At 45.7% G+C, this 16988-nt stretch overlaps 1 protein-coding gene across 14 annotated transcripts in view; it reads left to right on the top strand.

Moving 5' to 3' along the window:
• RASSF2 (Ras association domain family member 2) overlaps positions 1 to 16988 on the top strand; it is a 37314-nt gene that overhangs the window by 15570 nt on the left and 4756 nt on the right. For all 14 annotated transcript variants that reach the window (XM_071221782.1, XM_053926672.2, XM_024559678.4 and 11 more), the window contains 9 exons: positions 4516 to 4606; positions 6681 to 6756; positions 8736 to 8887; positions 11166 to 11254; positions 12572 to 12732; positions 13513 to 13614; positions 14561 to 14612; positions 15086 to 15207; positions 16404 to 16501. In XM_071221782.1, coding sequence (XP_071077883.1) covers positions 4548 to 4606; positions 6681 to 6756; positions 8736 to 8887; positions 11166 to 11254; positions 12572 to 12732; positions 13513 to 13614; positions 14561 to 14612; positions 15086 to 15207; positions 16404 to 16501 — 911 coding nt within the window. In that variant the 5' untranslated portion in view covers positions 4516 to 4547. The remainder of the gene's footprint in view (positions 1 to 4515; positions 4607 to 6680; positions 6757 to 8735; positions 8888 to 11165; positions 11255 to 12571; positions 12733 to 13512; positions 13615 to 14560; positions 14613 to 15085; positions 15208 to 16403; positions 16502 to 16988) is intronic.

Genomic DNA, 16988 nt, shown 5'->3' with positions numbered 1-16988 from the left:
CTTGTCATTTGCCTTTTGACTTTGGGTAGGGTAAATTTTTTTTTAAACGGAAGTTTAAATTTTTTACAGATTGGTATCAAATATTTTTATTATGCCTTCTGGGTTTTGGGTCTTTTTCCCCCACTCCTGCATGCTCTTCCCCTTGGGCAGCCATCAGCTTGTTCTCTGTATCTATGGGTCTGTTTCTGTTATTTTTCATTTATTTTTTTATTTATTTATTTTTTAAATTCCACTTAAAAGTGAAATCGTATGGTGTTTGTCTTTCTCTGATTCATTTCACTTAGCATAGTACCCTTTAGGTCCATCCATGTTGTTGCAAATGGCAAGATTTCATTCTTTTTCATTAACGAGTAATATTCCATTATATATATCAGTCACATCTTCTTTATCCATTCCTCTGTTGGTGGACACCTGGATTGCTTCCATATCTTGACTATTGTAAGTAATGCTGCAATGAGCATAGGGCTGCATCTATCTTTTTGGATTAGTGGTTTTTTCCCCCCCAGATATAAACCCAGAAGTGAAATTGCTGGATTATATGGCAGCTTTATTTTTTATTTTGTGAGGAACTTCCATGCTGTTTTCTGTAGTGGCTGCACCAATTTACAGTCCCACCGAGAGTGCAGGAGGGCTCCCTGTTCTCCACCTCCTCGCCAGCACTTGTTCTTTGTTGATTTATTGATGATAACTTTTCTGACAGGTGTAAGGTGGTGTCTCAGTGTCGTTTTCATTTGCATTTTCCTGATGATTAATGATGTTGAGCATCTTTTCCTATGGCTATTGGCCATTTGTATGTACTCTCTGGAGAAATGTCTATTCAGGTCCTTTGCTCATTTTTAAATCATTTGGAATATTTGGGATTTTTGTTGCTATGGAGTTATATGAGTTCCTTAAGTATTTTGTATATTAATCACTTACCCCATATATGGTGTGCAAAAGTTTTCTCCTATTCTGTAGGTTGCTTTTTCATTTTGCTGATTGTTTCTTTTGCTGTATTTTTATCTTGATGTAGTCTCACTTATTTTTGCTTTTGTCGCTTGTGGTTTCGGTGTCACATCCACAAAATTGCTGCCAAGATCAATGCCAAGAAGCTTTTTCTCTGTGTTTTCTTATGCTTACAATTTCAGGTTTTACATTTGAGTCTAATCCATTTCAAGTTAATTTTTGTAAGTGGTGTAAGATAAGGGCCCAGTTTTATTTTTGCATATGAGTATCTAGTCTTTTCCAATATTAAGAGACTGCTGTTTTCCCGTTGAGTATCTATGCATGGGTTTACTTCTGAACTCTTAATTCTGTTCCATTGGTGTCTGTGCTGGCACCATACTGTTTTGCTTACTAGAGCTTTGTAGTGTAGTTAGAAATCAGGAAGTTTGATGCCTCTGGATTTGTTCTTTTTTGTCAGGATTGCTTTGCCTGTTTGAGGTCTTTTGTGGTTCCATACAAATTTTAGGATTTTTTTCTGTTTCTGTGAAAAATGCCACTGGACTTTTGATAGGAATTATATTGAATCTAGAGTTAGCTTTATGTAATATTGACATTTTAACAATATTCTTCTGATCCGTGAACATGTGATATCTTTTCACTTATTTTTGTCTTCTTCGATTTCTTTCATCAGAGTTATATACGTTTAAATGTACAGAAATTTTAATTCCTTGCTTAAGTTTTCTCCTAAATATGTTATTATTTCTGATGCCATTGTAAATAGAATTGTTTTCTTTATTTCTTTTTCAGATAGTTTGTTGTCAGTGTGTAAATGTGCAACTGATTTTTGTATGTTGATTTTGTATGCTGCAGCTTTACGGAATTTGTTGATTAAGTATAACAGTTTTTTGGTGGAGTCTTTAGGATTTTTTATATATAAGGTCATACCATCTACGTACAGAGACGGTTTTACTTCTTCCTTCCTGATTTGGATGTCTCTCACTTATTTTTCTGGCCCGATTGCTCTGGTGAAGGTGAGAGTGTGTACCCTTATCTGATTCCTGATCTTAGAGGAGTAGCTTTGAGTTTTTATCATTGAGTTTCCTGTTAGCTCTGGGCTTGTCATATCTGGCTTTTATTATGTTGAAATACATTCTTTCTGTACTGAATATGTTGGAACTTTTATCATGAAAGGATGTTGAATTTTATCAAAGGCCTTTTTTGCATCTTCCAAGATGATCATATGATTTTTATCTTTCATTTGATTAATATGATGTATCACATTTATTGATTTACGTATGTTAAATCATTCTTACATTCCTGGGATAAATCCCACTGATCATGTTGTGTGATCCATTTAATGCACCGTTGCATTCAGTTTGCTAGTATTTTGTGGAGAATTTTCGCACTAATATTCATCAAGCATATTGGCCTATAGTTTTCTGTTTTCTAGTAGTGCCCTTATCTGGCTTTGGTATCAGGGTAATGCTGGTATTGTGAAATGAGTTTGGGAGTGTTCCTTCCTCTTTACTTTTTGGAAGAGTTTCAGAATGATTGGCCTCGATTCTTCTTTAAATGTTTGGTAGTACTCACCAGTGAAACAGTCTGGGCCTGGGCTTTTCTTTGTTGGGAGGTTTTTGATTACTGATTCAACTTTCCTTGTTATTGGTCTGTTTAGATTGTCTCTTTTTTTCACAATTCAGTCTTGGTAGGTTGTATGTTTTTAGGGATTTATCTATTTTTCCAGGTTATCCAGTTTGTTGGTATACAAGTTAAAGGTTTGCTAATTTTGTTTATCTTTTCAGAAAAACAGCTCTTAGTTTCATCGATCTTTTCTATTGCTTTTCTGGTTTCTATTTCATTTCTTTCTGCTGTGCTCCTTGTTATTTGTTTTCTGCTAATCTGGGGCTTAGTTTGTTCCTCTTTTTCTAGTTCCTTGATGTGTGTAAAAGTAGGTTGTTTTGGGTGGACCTTTATTTTTCATTAATGTAGGTATTTATTGCTATAAACTTTCCTCTTAGAACTACTTTCTCTGCATGTTACAACTTTCGGTATGTTGTGTTTCAATTTTGTCTCAAGATATTTTTGACTTCCCAAGATATTTTTGACTTCCCAGGATATTTTTGATTTCCCTTTTGGTTTCCTCTAAGGTGGGTTGTTGAATGGGTAAAGGCGTGTATAGATGGACAGACGTGTGATAAAGTGAGGACAGTAAATGTCAAGGGTATTCTGCCATGGCTACTCGTTGTCTTCTTTCTGCAACTTTATGTTTGCAAACCTTCAACTGGACAAAGAAAAGACGAGAGAAGACTCAAATAAAATCAGAAATGAAAGAGGAAACATTATAACAGATGCCAGTTTATGTTTGAAAATTATCATCATAAAATGTGTGATAAACTTCGGGCACTACTGTTACCCAGGGACAGCCAGCTTTTCGTTCATTTATATGCATATATGCATCTCATGTGTTCTCAAATGGGGCAGTTGAGCTCCCAGGGGACACTTGCTAATGTCTGGAGACACTTTTGATTGTCATGACTGGGGAGGTACAGCTGTTGGCATCTAGTGGGTGGAGGCTAGGGATGCTGCTAAACACCCCCCAATGAATGCACAGGATGACAAAGAATGATCTAGTCCCAAATGTCGACAGTGCTGAAGTTGAAAAATCTTGACATATATATGTATACACACAGACATGTATGACACTGTACACACACACTCATACAGCAGGCTCAGATAATGTATTTCATTCGATGGCATTCTATTATAGTGTTGATGGGAAGCCTTAGGAACTTAACTTTCATTTATATCAGTTAACCTGTGGTAAAATTGGTTCATTATACATGTTTTGCTTAAATTCACAGAACCTATCGATAACAGTTGGGCCTGACTATATGTATGTGTGTCTATATGCATATATGTAATTGAATATCTGAATATATGTTGATTCAAATGAATGTGTATATATACATATTTTATGCTTATATACATTTTAAACATTAGTGGACTCGTAGGTTTGTAACCTATATTTTCATAATGTATTGTCATTTTCCCAGTAATTAAATTGCCTTCACAGTATCATATTTTAGAAGTCCAATGCGCTATCCATTGCGCGACGGAGCCACCTCACAGTATCATATTTTAATGGTGATTATAGCTGTGTATGCTGCGATTCATCGTGCCCAGCATTACTTGGGCATTATTAGGTGGTTTACCAATCTTTAGTATTCCTCGTTAGGGTCCGAGCTGCCCCTGCCAGATGGATCTGTATTCTGTGTTGTGGAGGTTTCTTCACAGAAGACTCGCTGGTTGTCTTTGGAACCAAGTTGGGTGTCAACATTCTCTGTGGCTAGGGCACTTGTTTGGGGGCTGTCTAAGGGTTGTCGTCTTTCCTTTGGGTGTGTTTTTGTTTCCTCGAGGCCGTGGCAAGCAGAGCCAGCAGCCAGCACTAGTCCTGGGTCACCATGGGGCTGCTCAAGCTGTGGATCTGGAAAAGGGACAGAGAGTCATGTGCCCCTGGTCCCGGGCCCAAGTTCTGCTGATTCCTAAGGATATAACGCGACTCTAACCTCTGTCTTCTCCTTTCAAATACAGGTCTCTCCTTCTGATGAAAAGAGCAAGGAAGAATGGACTACAGCCACCAAACTTCCCTAGTCCCATGTGGAAAAGATAAATACATTTCCAAGTAAGACTTTTTCTATAGTGTGGTGCCCCCAGTAGCCAGTCCCGTGTGGATGGACACTCCTGGCAGAGATGCCTCCGCTATACGTGAGAGAGCTGGGGCTCTCATGTGTGAGAAAGAGCTAAGTAAGCAGCTAAGTGTGGACAGTAAGAGCCTCAGCAAGTTGCTGCTCTAGAAAACATGTCCCCAAAGCCTGGCCATAGAGAGTGAGGTACAACGGGCCTTCAAGATATGGCACTTCTGAAAGATCAAAAGAGATGGTTTCCTGGAGGGCTTCCAGGAGGAGGAGTAACGGTGGCTGCCCACTGTCCTGTGTGTGGTATCTCCTGGGGAGTCCCCGCTGAGTGGAGGACCTGTGCTGCTGCGGTTCTGGTTAAAATGGGCACAGGTGCCCCCTGGCAGGAGGAGACAGTGTCACTGCTTTGTAGGCACTAAAATCTCTTGAAGTCAGCTTTTTGGTAATGTGACAGGGCTGAGCCAAAATAGACTCTTTTGAATTATAAGTGTCGGGATATATCTTTATATCTAGCACAGGGATGTGCACATACTGGCTGCTCTCTGTCTTTCTAAATGTTTAACCTTCCTGAGTCCAAATTGTCTTATTATTTGAGATGCCTTGGCCACCTACAGACACACGGTCGGGGGAGATCAAGGTCATTCTCTATCACCTCATGGGTGCATTTCCCTGGTGACTTCTCCTGTGTGTTCAAAAGTACCAAACAGTTTTAGGTTTAAGTTATTTGGAGCTACATTTTTTACTAATTCATTTTGGCTTGCATAGGATTATTCCAGTTTGTCTGGGTCGAGCTTGTCAAGAGCTTCTTAGAATTTCCAGCCAGGGCTTTGACCTCTGGCATGGCCCCACACACCCCCATGGAATGGCTGGATTCAGGAGGACCCTACTCATCGCCGCTGTCTGAAAACAGGCAACAGTACACAGCAGCCTCCTTGAGCTTCCCCCCGCCAAGTCCTCATGCACACCACACATTTTAAACAAAACTCGATCAGACTGTTCTCAGGTTTAACAAGGGCTCTCCCTGATCACAAAGGGCGCAAGCCCTCTCTCCCCCATGCTCAGTAGAGCTGTGTCCCAGAGGAACACTTGGAAACCAGTACTTAGCAGCTAAGAAGGCCTGGTATCAGGCTTTAGATGGGACTTATAAGTTAAAAAAAACTTTCAATAAACAAAAAGCACCTAGAATAGAATAAGAAGACAAAAGCCCATAGAATAGAATATTGCCAGGGCCCAGAAGCCCTTTCATGCCCGCTTCTAGTCGCTACTCCCCAAGGTGAACCACTATCCTGAATTCAGACACCCACTTTGAACTTTATATGAATGGAGTCATACAATATCTGCTCTTTCATGTCTAGCTTTTACTCAACATAGAATCTGTGAGATCCTTCTACGTTGTGTGTAGTTCATTCATATTCTCATTGCCATATAACCTCCCATTGTGTGACTGTAGCTGCCTTTATTCATCCATTCCACTGTTGATGGGAGTTCATACGTTTTTAAACACATAATAAGGTCATGTCCATGAAGGATGAGTCAGTGGGACCAGACCTGTCCCTTTTAACTTTCTCAAAAGCCTAGAAGTTTCTGAGTCTTGTGAAAAAAGCCTGCAGGGATTGTCCTCTCCTGATTCCCAGCATTCATGAAGGAGGGAAGACTGAGAGGCAGGAGAAACCCTGCCTATGGGTCTGAAGTGTGGTTGCCTCTGTGAACCTGTGGCTTAGTACATAGCTTGCTATGTGACTGCTTACATAGCTTGGGTTTGAGGAGTATCGTCAGAGCTGCCAGCTTTCATCAGCAGGCGAGGCTGCCTTGGTTTTCTAGAGTTGCTTTTCTTTCACCTTCAGTCTCTTCTAGGTGGTGTTTACTCTTGACCTTGATCCTGGGGAAAGGTGGTGATGGGGGTGGCAGTAGGACCCGGTGTGTGTGCGTGTACACACGTGTGGACAAGCACCCAGACTGGGGTGACTGAGGGCCAGGTTAGAGGTGAGAAAAGAAGGAACAACTGCATTATAAGTGGCTTTGGCTAAGTCTCTTATACCTCTCGTATTTCCCCCCGCCCAGGAATGAACTTCTCTTGCATCTGAAGACCTACAACTTGTACTATGAAGGCCAGAATTTGCAGCTCCGACACCGTGAGGTGAGGAGTCCCCAGGGGAGCCTCCCTCATTGGAAGGCCAGCCCAGACTTTGTCTCCATGTTTCTGGGGCCTGAGGGGCCCTGTGTTCTGGGTCCCTGTCCCTCCTGCCACAGTGAGTGGCTTCTCCTTTAGGATATTAACAGGAGATCCTGGTGTTCTTTGGAAGGAGACCCCAGGTCCAAAGTTGTTCCAGAAAGGGTGAGCTTTTCTGTTCCAGAGACATGCCTTGGATATGAGGCTGCGCTAGCACCTGCTCACTGAGGGGAGCTCTCCAAAGGGGGGCTTTTGTGAAATGACCTTTTTGGATGGCTCTCAAGCAGGCTTCTTCATTTGGGCAATTCAGGAACCTAGTCCTCTGTTTACACATTTGGGCCTCTGTTTACACACACAACCACTTAAGCTCTGGTGGTTCCCCTCACTTTTCTCCACAACTGCAGCAGCCTTCCTGAGGTGCCTTCTTGGAATGCCGTTTGTTTTCCAGCTGTCTTTCCCCAGCCCCCATCCTGCATCTAAGCTTACTCATCCTGTATCCATTTCTGTAAAGCCCGTTATCAGATAGGTGGGAGCTGTATAGGAGCCTGGCAGAGTAATTTATACTGAAGTGTTCTTGACTGATAAGAAGGCATGTGTAATACCCTTCTAAACACATTTTCAGGTTATCAAGCTATGGTGACTTAAACCATAGCAAAAGATATCAGATGGTAGAATTTCAGCTACTAAGGCGGACTATTGCGGATAGTATGTGGATGCGGTGACCTTTTCTGTGTCCCTCAAACAAGTCAACTCAGGCAAAGCCCTACTGTGGGTTAAATTCTGTGCTATTAGAATGTAATGTAAGTAATGATGCCAGCCTTGACCACCTAGAAGGCCATATATGCAGTTGGTACTTAAACAAAGTCTTTCTCCCCAAGATCCACAAATGTCCTGAAGTTGCTCAGCTCCTCTCCTGCATTCTTTTATCCCCCCTCCCCCTCTAAGGATGATCTGGGGCTCAGATTGGTTGCCCACCGGTTAGCTATCATTTTCATCCATGGGGCTTGTCCCGAAGATGTGTCCATGGCTCAGGCCTTTTTCTGAGGCTTGGGAAACAAAGCCTGACCATTTTAGGCACTGACCTCAAAGTTTCTACTGATTAGTGGCTGGGCCATTAACAAGATTTTTGTCCTTAAGTAGCTTTTTTGAGGCGTGTCCTATAGAAGAAATTCTCGAAATGCTTGGTGGAAAGAGTTTTATGGTCATAAATGAGATCCGTTTCTCTGGATTATGCAAATGCCTTTAGAAGGGTTTCACATTTACCTTCTTATTAGAGAATCACCCTTGAGTATAAATTTGGAATTCTTGCAAGATTTATTCACCTCTTAGAGAGTCACAACATAGCGCATTAGCTCATTATAGGCTCTGGGGAGCTCTGCTGTTAAGAAGTCTGATCGACATAACATCTCCCAACTCTTGATGACTCAACACCCCTTTTAAGGTGACAACTGGTCGGTAGAGGACTCTGTATTCTCTGTTCTGCTAGAATATTCTGCATATATTGTGTAGAGTAAACTTGGAGAACTATTACTTTAAATCTCCTTCACCCAGCAGGTCACATTGCTGAACATATGTTGTAGCTAAAGACATCATTTTCCATAAAAGAGGAGGGGCAAAAAGCTAATTCTGTTAGAAAGGCTAGTTTCACATTACTTTAAGAGATGTATTCTTCTTTCTTTGAAGTCAGTAGTATAAAAAACACCCCATTTTTATAATTTGCACACGTGTACTTGAATTTCCAGGCAACTTGTGTGCTGACCTGCGAGGTCACCTTCATGGCCTCAGGGTAGTTTACAGTGGAGGGTGTACTGGAGCTGGGTGTGGATATAGCTCAGGTGCGTGCGGCCAGGACCCATTCAGGATGCTGTCAGTGGCCCCCAGCATGGTGCTGGCTTCTGCTGGGCTTTTCTCTTTTGGACTCACCACACCAATTGCTTTGTGGTCAGGAAGAAGATGAGTTCATCGTGGAGGGGCTGCTGAACATCTCCTGGGGGCTGCGCCGGCCCATCCGTCTGCAGATGCAGGATGACAACGAGCGCATTCGCCCCCCTCCCTCCTCTTCCTCCTGGCACTCTGGCTGTAACTTGGGGGCTCAGGGGTGAGTAAGGACTAGGGGTGTCTGGGGCTTCTGTATGTTCTTGAGCGGGTAGACACCACCTTCTTCCAGCCAGCCTTGACCCCAGCTCCTGTTCCTACCTGTTCTGCTCTGAGAAGAGGAGAGAGGGGCAGCCACTGGTGTGATCAGGCTTCCACACCTGTCACCAGTTACTGAGTGACAGTCAGAGTGAGGAGGAGAGACACTGGGTCAGAGAGAAGCACCAAAGCCTGGCGAGCAGTGTCCTGCCTCAAGGAGAATTCTCAAGTCTCTGAGAGGCATTGGTAGCAGCCAGCCAGGCCCAGCCTGCACATTTCTGCCAGGACACCTGATGCCCCAGCATCTTCCCCCTGGGACCACCCCATAGAGAGACCCTGCTCTGCAGACATTGAGGTCTCGAACCTTCAGACCAGAGCTTTCCATGTCTTGGGGAAACCCAGAAGAGGAAGAGGAATATCAGATCCTGTCCGAGCCAGCCAAGCTGGGTGTGTGGTGGTATGACGGTCAGTAATCTGGGAGGTCCTCTCTTCTGAGTCCCCACTGGAAGACCTGTGAAGACAGCCTTTTCCCCACTCCCTCCACTGCCAGATGAGTAGCTAAGTGCATCTAGTAAGGCACACCCTCCTTACTGTCTTTCTGGGACTTCAGTTTTTAGGGTCAAGTGACTAGCCTGTTTCATCTTGAAACTTGCTGATGCTGACTGCCTTCTGACCAGAGCACGGGTTGAGCATGCCAGTCTCTCAGCCAAAACCACAGTGATGATGGTTTTTCTATTTTAAATGAGAACCAAGCCTCCTCTGTTCGCCACACTGAACGTTTTGTTAAACTCCACAGCCAAAGCTATCTTTCTCTGAAGTTGAGAGGAACCTGCATTGTGGCCAAGCCCGGGAGCTGATCTGGTTGTTTTCCAAGAGCATTTAAGGAGAAAAGGCTCTGCCCATCCCACCAGATGCTGCGATGTCTGGCCGTGGCTCTCTGATTTCATCTGTTTTTGCTGTTTTCACACTCTGCTTTGCATTCAGCACTTTTACTGTACTTGATTTCCAATGGGCCAAACTTTCCACAGCCCCACCCGACTCCCAGACGAGAGATGATTTCTGAAACTTCGTTAGACCATGTGGCCTTTGGCAGGGCCTGCTAAAGGGTCCTTCACTCCGCACACTGGTTTCTTTTCCCTTCCTTGTGGCATCAAGCTGACTGTTGGTTCTTAAAACCTGCAAATACTGTGAGTTTTCAGAAGGTAAATAATATTGTCCCAGATGCCTGTTATAATACAGTGAATGCCTGGGCCACTGTGTTAAGAAGGATGCTGAGACGAGTTTCTGCTTCAGCGAGAAAGAGAGCTTCGGACAAAGGAGGAGAGGGTGCTGAGTGTTCGCCATTCCCAAGAGGCTCTGACCAGTTCCATTCTGGGGTCAGAAGTCACAGGTTAAACTATAATAGGAAGTTCCTTTAGATTTTTCCATTTTAATTGTCTTCCCTTACAACTATCATCCCCTGAACATGAGTCCTGTCTATCTACTGGGTCCCAATGAACCCACGCTCTTCTCATCATGGGATGGTCCTCGTTGTTACATGGGGTTCTCCTTTCTGGCCAAATCCTCTGTTGATTTCGGGGGTGTTCCTGTGAGCTGCTCCCATTGCCCTTTTTGGGTTTGAGGAGTTATTTGCCAGTTATTGTGGCGGCAGCAGGTCTCAGCTCAGGCGGCCTGCCTGAGGCCCTTTCTCCAGCGTGGTTCAAGAGCGCTGCTCAGTCCCTGCAACCCTGACAACGCCGCCACCAGTGCCCCTTCCAAAGCCGCCCTGACCCTTGTAGAGCCGACCTATTACTTTCCATTCCTCTTAGATGCCAAAGCAATTTCTGAGTTATTTCTCCGACAGAAGTGGATCAGAACTGGCACCTTGTCCCGAGAAATAAATGGCTATTATTGGGGATTTTCAAATAAGCTACAGAAGCCACGCATGCTTAGAAATTCAGTGCAAGCAACGCATGGGTTTTGTTCTTTGTGGTTCTCTAGCCTGGCCTTGATGAATTGGGTGCTTCTGGGGCTGCAGCTGCAGGGACTGAGCATCTTCTCTCTCCAGACCTCCCCCTCCTCACCCAGTGCTCAGCCTGGAGCTGACCTAGCCTCCTGGGACAGTCAGCACAGCCCATCCAAATCCTTTATCCCCAGCCTGGCGCAAGCAGAGTGCTCCCTGTGCAGAAGTGGGGTGGGGTGGGAGTGGGTGAGTCTCCCCACAGGGGCTGAACCAGACTCTCTTGTCTGTTTTCTGCCCCCAGCACCATCCTGAAGCCCCTCACCATGCCCGACATTCAGATCACAGAGGTGGACACTGCAGCCGAGAGTGACCAGACCTCAAACCCCACAGGTACACGTGTGGTGGGAGGAGCCTCCAGCTTGGGGCCAACTGCTGTATGAAGACTAATGTGGTAGATGTTGTTAACGGTTATTTATTTTCTGAATAAATAAAATCCACATGATTCCAGATTCAAAAATATTAAAAAGAATTTAAAGTTTTCCATGTCATCTATCATATTTTATGCACTTTGTTGCCCAGACTTTTGAGGGCAGCATGAAGATGCACATTATATATGGGCAGCACCTGAAATACTTTGTATCTGTCCTTGTGTTTTATAATTTTTTGTTACATAAAATTTCTTGTACCATAATATGTTCAAAAGTAAATGCTAAAATTTGTTTATAATACAAGAAAAGTATTTGAATATAAGTAAATAAAAATTGAAATGAAAGATTTTTTTAGTGAAAGTGTGGGCCAAAAATGTGGGTGCGCATTATACACGGCCAAGTACGGTCCTCATCGCTGCAGTTCCCTCCATAGAGCCACCTGAAGTCCCGCCTCCTGAGATACTCTTTACAAATAGAAGCAAACGCACACCCACAAACCTCTGTAGTTGGATGGCATTTCTTTCCTTCCCCCTTTTGCGTAAGTGGTAGTGTTTGCACACTCCTGTTTCTATTTATCAGTTCATCTCGAGGAGTGTTCCATACAAATCCACAAGGAACGTCTGCATTTTCATAGCTCTGCAGTATTCCGTCGTGCAGAAAAATGGCCACTTCTGTAATCCTTCCCTACTGATGGATATTTAAGTCATTACCAGTCCTTTGCTATTATTACAGACAAGGCTGCAGTCAGTGGCCTTGCTGATGTGTCATTTCACACATTTGCCAGTATCTGCAGGGTTCTTTCAGGTGGCATCGCTGGGTCTGAGGCCATGTACATTTGTAATTTTGACAGGTAGTCAGTTTGCAATATCTCTCAAGCCCTTGTATCATGCTTATCCTGTGCCTGGCACTGTTCTAAGTGCTCTCCACGAGTTAACTCATTTAAAGCCTCACAACAATCCCATGAGGTGAGGTCTATTTTTATCCCCATTTTATAGATGAGGAAACGGAGGCAAGAGAGGTTGGCATTGTATAGTAATGGTAGAGTTGCAGTGTGAATCTGGGAGTCTGGCTCCGAAGTCTGTGCTCTGAACGTCGTCACTGTATTGCTTCTCAGGAAAGTTTGCGTTGTGTTTCCCCCCAGGAGGAAATACTGATTTTATAAAATATGTTTTTGGGGAGATGGTGGGTGCTGTAGTGTTCGCCACCAAGAGGGCACCATGTGCAAACTGCCACATGCTGGGCCCAGGCAGATGGAGCTCCTTTCCCCCTTCCCTCTCAGACTCCAGGGGCCTGAAGCCCCTGCAGGAAGATACCCCGCAGCTGATGCGTACACGCAGTGATGTTGGGGTGCGTCGCCGGGGCAATGTGAGGACACCCAGTGACCAGCGGCGAATCAGACGCCACCGCTTCTCCATCAATGGCCATTTCTACAACCACAAGGTAGAGGGGACAGGGTGGTGTGGGGTGGGGGACCGCGGGACAGCCTGAAGGAGGGCAAAGCCCCTTCCTAAGCAGCTGCCACTTCAGGGCTACAGACACCTGGGAAGCCAAGTGTTTGCTGTTCAGCCTTTGAGTTGTGGGTGGGCTGCTGGCTCTGTGAGGAACAAGGGATCCCGGGTCAGGAGACGCCCTAGGTGGCGGGTGAGAGGACCCCACAGATGACCCTCGTCAGATACCAGCCAATCCCAGTGTTACTCTCTTACTGCTCCGTGTGCCTCCCAGCTGCTGTGTGGTCCGACTTTTCCATGAACTAAGGGCAGCCTCCCAAGCAGAGCTGTGGGACTCAGAGGAGGGCGCATCAGGAGCCCACCTTCCCCACCCCAATTAGCTGACCCGCCTTCCCTCCTGCTTCCTGGTTCAAATCTGGCCTTAGAAGCAGGTACATCGTGGGAGAGTGGTCAGAGTCCTCCTCGTGTTGAAGTCGCAGTGGAAGGGACTTTGTGCGTGTTTTATTGGAAGAGAGGGCCTCCCTTATTTAGTCTTATTCCCCTGCCCCAACCCTGCTACTTGGAGATCTCAGACCCCTGAGCTGCACAAAGCTGAGGGCTCTTGTTGACATCAAAGCCCAGCGTTTGCCAGGTTATTCGGAGGCTGTCAGGGAGCACAGCTTGAGAGTGATCATCCCTGGGCCCTTTACCCCAGGTAACGGGGTGGGATTCCTGGGTTTTAGCCCTGTCCTTGTCCCCACTCCCACCCTGAGCTGGACTCCTCTGTTGGCAGACGTCGGTGTTTACCCCGGCCTATGGCTCCGTCACCAACGTCCGCATCAACAGCACCATGACCACCCCGCAGGTCCTCAAGCTGCTGCTCAACAAATTCAAGGCAAGTTTCCTCTGCTGGTTGGCTTGGATGGGCAGCACGTGTGTCCTGGGGGCCCCAGAGGTATAGAGGTGGGGGCTGTGGAGAGCGTGTGGTAAGGGAGGTACCAGGCAGAAGTTTGAGTTTTTCAGACCCTGGGCATCAGCATCACGTGGGAGCGTGTTAGAAAAGCAGCTTCTCGAGCCCCACCCCTGAATCAGAGTGGCTGAATCTGAAGCTCGGAGGTGAGGCCAGGGAACCTGCTCACCCAAGCTGGTAGGGAATTCCGATGCCACCGAAGCCTGAGCAGCACCAGCCCTCAGTGCTTTATGGGCCCCTGGAAGGGCCGTGGGCCTGACAACCAGTTTGGGGTCCTGTGCGCAGATTAACTTCTGGAATACAGTTGGGGAACCTACTTTGAAACTTACACATCTTCAGTAGATGTGTAAGTTACGGTGCATGAGTGTTTTAAAAGTCTTGTTACTCTGTGTGTTTTCCACAATCCCCTTTCTATAAATCTTTGGGAGACCAGGTATTCCTGTTTTAATGGAAGCCAGTGTCACCGAGGGGCCTAAGGGTACAGGCTCTGGATTCAAGTCCTCATTCATCACCTACCCACTGGTTGGATGAGTTGGGCAAGTTACTTAAGCTCTCTGTGCTTCTGCTTCCTCATCTGTAAAATGAGGACAACAGGACCCCGTTACGGGGTTGTTGTATTCGGCAAATTAAAATGTAAGGTGTGTAGAAACACCTCACCCAGCCCCATAAATGTTAGCCCTTATCTGTTATTATTGATAACTTAGCCCGCTGCCCCAGTTCCTTATCACTTCTGCGAGCTGCATGCAGATAAATAGCCCTCCCCTGAAAAAAGACTAAAGTCTACTTAGCTTTGCAGTGATAAGGCCGGAATTGCCCAAAGTTCACATGTGTAATACCTGCTTTCAGCAAGCATCTTTTGCTTCTCATTCAGATCGAGAATTCTGCGGAAGAGTTTGCTTTGTATGTGGTCCATACCAGTGGTGGTAAGTCTGAGGAACACAGCGTGCTTTTAAGACTTTGAATTAACTCAAAATAGCAAGTTAAAAAACAAAACAAAACACCCTCTGCCTCATTTGCTTCTCATTTACCGTTTGGAAACTTTCAAATGCTGTTTGTCTGCCAGACTGGTGGAATGTCATGTGTGGTCCGCAAACACATCCTAAAACCTAACTGAAAGGAACTGGGTTTTCCCGAGAGACAGTTAAAACCAATGCTTCCATTGCAGCATCTTCCAAAGTGTTTGAGGCATGAAGTATTATTGTTGGGGAGGGAGGAGACGGAATGGTTGCTTTGAGCTGCACCTATTGAATTGTTTATTTGCAAATCGGTCTCCTGACTTGTATGGCCGCATCTTCTAAGGTGCCTGGTCCATTTGGGCCCCTGAGTTGACCCCTACTTATGGTGACAAAGGCCTCAGGCCGAACTCAGGGCTGCTCCTGGCTGTGTGTGGTTCCAGAAAAACAGAAGCTGAAGAACACCGATTACCCGCTGATTGCCCGAATCCTCCAGGGCCCGTGTGAGCAGGTCTCCAAGGTGTTCCTCATGGAGAAGGACCAGGTGGAGGAAGTCACCTATGATGTGAGTCCTTTTTCAGTCGATGGACTGTACTCAGGGGGGTGGAGGTTTGTTTGAGCTACCTGCAGCTGGGGTATAGCTTGATTTTTGGTCAAGGACAGTGCCCAATTTCATTGCCATTCCTCAATGCAAGATCCTGTTGAAGAAGTAGTGTCCGTGGGGCCAGGGGAGTGGATGCAGAGACTAGGCTGAGGGTGTGCCCTGTGGGAGTTGTTGGAGGAATGTTCAGGCACAAAGTGATTTCCATAGAGAAGTAAATGTCTCAAGCCTTTCTGGGATACTATACGATGGCCGAGAAGTTTCTGCAAACTCTCTCTTAGCAACTCCAAGAAGTGTATTAGTTTCTGTTACAGTAAGAAACGTCCCCAAATTTTAGCCACTGATGACAGCAAACATTTACTTTTTGCTCAGGATTCTGCAGGCTGGTAGCAGCAGCTCTGTTCTAGGCTAGGGGATGAGGGTCTGAGTTGCATGTCTTATTCAGAGACCCAGGCGCAAGGGGCAGTCGCTACCGAGGTACACTTCTCACGGCAGGTGGCTAGAGTGCAAGAGACCAGGCCAAACCGTGTGAGCTCATTTGAAGCCTCTACAGACTTGCTGTATGTCACCATAACATTCCACTGACCACAGCCAAGTCCAACAGGAAGAGGTTGGAGAAATGTACTTCTCCCATGGAGAAGAGTGGATAGAGTAGGGTAGGGGTTCTGGTGGGGAAGGAAGGAATAGTCATTTAACTTCAGGAGCCACCCTACCCCCATAGCCTCTCAGGATCAAGTTCACCTTTGGATGCCTGTTTGAGACCTGAGACACAGTCATCATCCTGAGTCACCGTGCCTTAAATTCTCTTAGGGGAGAGCAGAGAGGTGGATGAAATATCATGGGTTCAGGTCTTTCTCTGCATCACAGAATCAAGACCGAGTGCTATGGCATGTTTGACATCACCTCAGCAGGGACTGGATACATGAGATGACAAGTGGGACATAATGACATGGGTGTCATGTGAATGGAGGGGTCTTCACTGCAGACTCCATGCCAGCCTTGAGAAGAATGAGGCTTGGCTCCTGCCTTAAGGAAATCCTGGAGTAAGGCAGAAGTAGATTTCTGGAGGCTCTGTGTGCCTTACGTGAGAGAGACTCCAGAAGGCATTGGAATGATGCTGGGAAGGGGCATGCACGCCAAACTTACTTCTTCCTCCCCAGGTGGCCCAGTATATAAAGTTTGAGATGCCTGTGCTTAAAAGCTTCATTCAGAAGCTCCAAGAGGAGGAAGATCGGGAAGTAAAGAAGCTGATGCGCAAGTGAGCAGGGCCCCCAGGTGGCTGGGTGGGTTTCCCCTGGGGCTTCCCTGAGAGGGCTCTCTGTTCAGGTGCCTTACGTGGTTCTGAGCAGCTGAATGGGCCTGGGTCTTAGGGACCTTCTTCAGGGGCCTTCCCATCGGTGAATCCACATCACAGTTGGGGACATGAAACTTCAGTGTCTTGGTCTCTCTGCTTCCCATGTGAGCTTCTCACTTTGATGTGGGACATAAAGATGTTCTGGGGGCGTCGGGAAGGCTCCCTCGGCAGTGGCAGGTGGTCTGAGCAGCCACCTCTGAAGTCCCTTCCTCGTACCCTTCTTCCCTTTTTACATTTCTCTGGTGGAAACGGCATTTGGGTTGACAAGTCCAGTAAAACTTCTCTCTAGAGAGGATTTTATGATTTTAATTTTTGCTATACACAGCCATAAAGTAGAACAGTTGATTCATTTTTGCCACTACAGAATAAAGCCAATGCACATTTGCTGTAT

Source organism: Desmodus rotundus, chromosome 6 (genome assembly GCF_022682495.2).
Source record: "Desmodus rotundus isolate HL8 chromosome 6, HLdesRot8A.1, whole genome shotgun sequence".
Taxonomy (NCBI): Eukaryota; Metazoa; Chordata; class Mammalia; order Chiroptera; family Phyllostomidae; genus Desmodus; species Desmodus rotundus.
Note: the sequence above shows the minus strand (reverse complement) of the source record. Positions and strands in the feature narration are given on the sequence as shown.